The 5,698-nt window shown below is 48.0% G+C and overlaps 1 protein-coding gene across 1 annotated transcript in view; it reads right to left on the minus strand.

Moving 5' to 3' along the window:
* Nucleotides 1-5,385, minus strand: part of LOC109378400 (histone-lysine N-methyltransferase PRDM9-like) — a gene marked incomplete at its 5' end in the record, with an annotated part of 5,607 nt that extends 222 nt beyond the window's left edge. Inside the window, 8 exon segments of the mRNA XM_019634796.1 lie at nt 17-1,057; nt 1,060-1,179; nt 2,477-2,670; nt 3,574-3,641; nt 4,028-4,299; nt 4,505-4,606; nt 5,240-5,328; nt 5,330-5,385. Coding sequence (XP_019490341.1) covers nt 17-1,057; nt 1,060-1,179; nt 2,477-2,670; nt 3,574-3,641; nt 4,028-4,299; nt 4,505-4,606; nt 5,240-5,328; nt 5,330-5,385 — 1,942 coding nt within the window.
* Nucleotides 5,386-5,698: the final 313 nt, after the last annotated feature.

The following is a 5,698-nucleotide window of genomic DNA, read 5'->3' on the forward strand; positions in this document are numbered from 1 at the left end:
TCCCTGCAAACATAGGGCTTCTCCCCTGAGTGTGTCCTCTGGTGTGTGATGAGACTTGGCTTATCACGGAAGCCTCACCCACAGTCCCCGCAAACATGAGGCTTCTCCCCTGAGTGTACCTTCTGGTGTCTGATGTGACTTGATTTTCATGTAAAGTTTTGCCCACACTGCATACAAACATAGGGTTTCTCCCCTGAGTGTGTCTTCCAGTGTCTGATGAGAATTTTGCTTTCACTGAAGCCTCGCCCACACTGCGTGCAAACATAGGGCTTCTCCCCTGAGTGTGTCCTCTGGTGTGTGATGAGACTTGGCTTACTATGGAAGCCTCGCCCACAGTCCCCACAAACATGAGGCTTCTCCCTTGACTGCATCTTCTGCTGTCTGATGCAACTTGATTTTCGTGTAAAGTTTTGCCCACACTGCGTACAAACATAGGATTTCTCCCCTGAGTGTGCCCTCTGGTGTGTGATGAGATGTGACATTTGATTGAAGCCTCGCTCACAGTCACTGCAAACATAGGGTTTCTCCCCTGAGTGTGTCCTCTGGTGTGTGATGAGATGTGACTTTTGATTGAAGCCTCGCCCACACTCCCCGCAAATGTAGGGTTTCTCCCCTGAGTGTGTCCTCTTGTGTCTGAGGAGATCTGAGTTTACACTCAAGCCTCGCCCACACTCCCCGTAAACATAGGGTTTCTCCCCTGAGTGTGTCCCCTGGTGCTGAATGAGATGTGACCCATCACGAAAGCCTTGCTTGACATTTACAGCTCTTGATATTTCTACTCCCACAGATAATTTGCCTGTGTCCTCTGGGTTCACCTTCTGGCCTGTGCTGGGCTCTCCCTCCATCATTCTCTCACGCTCCCTGCAGCCCCCCATTTGTCCATTGGGTGGTTCGGAAAAGGCCCTTGGAATCCTCCTCTGCCTGATCACTTTAAGCAAAGGTTTGCACCTTTCTTTGACCTCTTGACCTTCAGCTTTGTCATTCCAGCTGTGAGGGACGGTCTCTTGCTGCTGCTGACTCAGATCCTCTGGGCAGGGTTCCTCTGATTTTAGGTGTTTTCTGCTGATGTTCCTGGAAGGACCTGAGAGGGGTGACTGCAGCCCACATGCTGGCTGAGGAGTTTCTGACTGGAAAAGGCCACAGAGCAGGAGAAACAGGGATGGATCTTTGGTTTTGTTCCTGCCAAAAGAGAAAGTTTGAGTCAGGGCAGGTGTTGACAAGGCTGCCTGGGCCGTATGCTCTGTGTCCTGCTGACACCAGGCCCACTGCTCATTCTCCGTGTGTTGATAAGACAAGCTCTGTCTCCCACAAAATGTTGCTTTACAGTCTACTTTTTCATCCCATTTTTTATGCACTACATCTTCAGAAATCCAGAAAGCCCCTATCAAGGGCCTTTTCTACACACTGCCCAGAGTAGGGACTTTCAAGAAGCATCAGAGGCAGTTTCAGTCCTTATATAGATGGCACTGCAGTGACCTTTCCCCATAGACTTCTCTTGTAAGTCACATTAAAGAGAAAAACCACAGGCCCCAAACAGTGCCACTCATGCTAAAAGCCCATGAAGCCAAACCTAGATTTAATACCTGATCTAACTGCAGTCTCAGCCTCTCCCAGACACCGTCTTCATCAACCATTCTGGAGTTTTCTGGTCAATACCAGTAAAGGTTGTCTGTGAACCCTCCCCCTCCCTCCCCATAGAAAGAAGAGGCAATCTGCCTGATAAAAACTCTTCCCCCAAAGATGTCTCCACTCACACATAATCCTTTCTTTTGTTAACTCCCTTGCCCACCCTTCTTCATATAAAAACCATCCATCTTGTACAATCCTTTGGGGTGCCCTGGTAGTTGCTACACAGGTTTCTGCTGACTCATGAATAAAGCCCATTAGAACCTCAAATGTACTTGTCTGAATTTATTCTTTTAAAAAGCGTATCACATGACACAGTGTCAGCAGCTATTTTACTCTGTTGAGAGCTGAGAACACTCTTGATGACTTAGGTGGAATTGGCCTCAGTGACGTCCTACATGGGGAAGGGATCTGTGGAGTCAGGAGACACCCAGCCTGGGGACCGACAAATGTGGAGGGAGGATAGAGTCATCGTTACAGGGACCATCTGCGTAGCCCTGAATCTGAGTCTCCCATTCAAAAAGGTGTTTGACTGAGGACCCCTATGGGCCTGGGTCTCCTTCGGGAAGTGGGACTCAGACTGGACAAGACAAAGTGCCTAGGTCCCATTGACTGTAAACGGATATTAATCTGAAATGCAGCTGGGGGATAAAAAAATGAGGACAAAAATAAAAAATATCAAAATTGTTCCTAAGAATCAAAGGTGTATGAAATGAATCCTTCATTTCCGAAGCATCTGATTTGAAATTCTACTGACTTTAGACTGGATTGTACCCTACGAGTTGGGCAAGGGGCCTTTCCAAGAACCCTTTCTTTTCTTGCCATTTTGAAAAAGAGCCAAGCTGCCCACCTGTCCTTTCCCTGAGCTTTTGCTTCCAATTTCGGCCCAAATTGATGCCCAGCTGGTGGCCATACTCGTCCCCGTACCAGACCAGCATTTCAAAGCCCGGCCTGACGACCTGGCAGGTTCGGTAGAAAATCTGCCTATGATACTGATATGCCACCAGGTTCTGCTCTTCGTCATCCCAAGCACAGTTCACATACTTGGGATTGAGACAGGCGAAAGGAAGGAAAACCACCGGTGATAAGTTCCCACTACATGTCAGATGCATGCCAAGCTCCCCTGCTGATACTGAAAGCCTTCAGGCTCTGATGTTGCCCACTGCCCCGTGAACTTCACTCCTGGGGGATGCTCTGTCCGCATCTAAGCCCCTCTCACAATGTCCTATGGACTCCTGCGTCCAGTTGCTGACTAGAAGGCTTCCCCCTGCCCTCAGCGGTCTCTGTCACAGCACAGTAAGACAGGACAATAAAGCTCATTCACATTCTGTACCCCCCGATAAAAGAGAGCCCCTCAAGGAAAGGGGCTGGGTCGTGAGGCCAAGGGGCCCATGGCCAGCCTGTGACTCATTCGTGCTCTGCAGGCTTCAGGACCCAGGTCTGCTTATAACCGTGGCTAGGGTGCTTTGTTTCCTCACAGATCAAAGGTTCCTTGTTTTAGGCTATCCTGGCACCGTGACCTTCTCAAAAATGGGAAAATTATAGTTAAATATTGGTAACATCAATTGTTTTATGTCTGCCTGCAGTAAGTTGTCCCTAAGGACCAGGGTTGTGTGATCTGTGTAAGTAATGAATCCCACTGTCTATATAAGTGTTCATTAGATAAATTAAAAGTGTGAATCCATTTTCCCAGTGAATCTAATCTCCTCAAGGTTTTTTCCAGGGCCCAAAGTTTGTCTAGCATAGAGACATACATTTTGAGGACATGTGCTATATTTTATCTCCTTTTTTCCTAAAGTCTCTTGGTACGAAAGAGTGCTGTGTGGAGGAAAAAGAGGAACAGGGGGTTGTGGAGGACCACTGAGGGAGGCTTGATGAGAAGGGGAGGACTAGGGGCTTGTGGTCAATGAGTGTCCTGTCTAGAACCCAGGGAATCTCCGGCCTTACCTCATCCAGTTGGCCTGGGATTTGTCCTTTCCATCCCCATACTCAGAGCAGTTTCTCCCTTTGGTGATCTGAGGTTCAGGAAATGAAGTTAAAGACTTTGTTTGGGAGGAGAGGTAATAGAATAATCATCCCACCCTACTGTCACCCAGGCGCTTTCAGCCTGCATGGATCCCACTGTCAGCTATGACCACATGATGTGCGTCTCGCTCACCATCTACATGCCTGAGTCCACCTGTCCACTCAGGAGGAGCCCCACACGGAGGAAGTGCTCCGCTGTGTCTGCACCACTCTTCTCCCACTTACCCTCCTGTTTTCAGATGGGAGCGCCATGTTCACGCAAATTGCACTCAGCACACAGAACTAAATATATCGTCCTCATGCACGTCCCAGCATGTAGGTGGGGGCCCTCTACCTACAGGGTACAGGGGACAAGGGACAGGTGGATGCTTCACACCAGCCAGGAGTATCCGCTGTTGGCTGCCTCTTCATCTTCTGTGATATGGCCCTCGTAGAGGTCAAAGTTCAGACCCAGCGGCAAATCAGACACCTCGTTCCACACTCCAAGCCCAGCCTCAGGGATGCCTGAGGGTCTGATTCTCAGCCCAGGGGGCAGAGTGAGGACTGAGTGGTTGGGGTGCCCCTTGTCCACTGCACAGTCTTTTACAAATGTAGGGGGCCCATTAGTAGCACAGCTGTCAATGAAGAAGTTCTGACACATCTCGCAATCTGGAGGTGAGAGCAACAGGGGTTAGGGAAGGTGTGGTGCGTGTTCCTGAACATAGAGAGCTTCAGAGACAGCCTGGGCAGTCACATCACTGAGCCTCAATCCTGTACTCCAGGCCACGAGAGGAAGGGGATGACGTGGGGACCTCATGACCATTCGAATCTATTGTACCAAGACGTAACAGCCTTGTTTGTGAGGGTCACTTACACAGGTAGTCATGGTCCTCGGGCTCGCTCACCTCTTGGTAAGTACAGCCTCTTCTTTCCCACAGGATGTACATCTTCACTTCAATCTTCTTTCTCCTGAGTCCTAAGTTGGGCAAGAGTGGGTGAGCGAGGTGGGCTCTAGAGTGTTAGTCCCTGTTTTGCCAGAAAACACAAAATCTCCCCCTATCAAATTATCACCTGTCTTTCTGTGTACTCTGTTCTTCCTTCCTTAACTGTTGGTTCAGAGACTCAGACTCCACACTGACTACAGGTGGCTGATTCAATTTTAGTTTCTAACTCTTCCCATTATCAGATTTAACTTCCCAGCCTTTCAGTTTACAAAATGGTCCATTCACAAATCTACTCATTCAGAAAATATTTGTTGAGGGCACATTATGTGTTAGGCATTGAGCAAAGACCTGGGTATACAACACCAAGAAAGCATGTTCACTATTATCATAGATTGATTTACTGGAGAACTTGGATGTGTCAATTATTTTAAATGCAATTTAATGCTTCCAAACAATATATGAGCAAGGTATCCTTATCTTCATTTTACAGATTAGCATTCAGGAGCCCAGAGAATGTATAAGATTTGCCCAGAGCCCCAGTGCTAACCTCAGGTCTCAGCTTAGTCCACCTTAATCCCAAAGTCCACCCCACATACCTAGGCCATACTTATCAACCTTTCCAGAGGACTCTGAGGAACTAAAGTCCACAAATTATTTTCTCTTACCCAATTTTTGCCTAGAATGCTGTCCAGAGGTACTTACTTCTCCAGGAGGGGATGCTGGTTTTTGGGCCTGCTCTGAGCCACTTGCCAATTGTTCCTGACAATTCCTTCAAAGTAGGTTTGTTCCTTGATGGTGCCCTGGGTGTTGCCTTCAATGTGAGAGCCACATATAAAAAGATAACCTGTGTTTCCTTAATCCTTTAGGGCTTATGGTGTGTTTTCATAGGCATGGCTTTAATTAACAATTCAACCACCCTTGGAAGTTCCTGGGGAGTGTGAACAATAGATGGAACAAAAAGGGCCTATGTGGGCAGTGAGTCCAAGACGAGAACCCATGCCCTAAGTCTCTTGCCTTCCAACTTTCTCCGTAAGAGTGAGGGGGACAGGGGTTCAGGGGGGAGGGTTAGAACAAAGAAATGTTTGGGAGAAACCTATCCAGATAATAAAAAAATATGCTAAATT

Source organism: Hipposideros armiger, unplaced genomic scaffold, assembly GCF_001890085.2.
Source record: "Hipposideros armiger isolate ML-2016 unplaced genomic scaffold, ASM189008v1 scaffold_1948, whole genome shotgun sequence".
Lineage (NCBI taxonomy): Eukaryota > Metazoa > Chordata > Mammalia > Chiroptera > Hipposideridae > Hipposideros > Hipposideros armiger.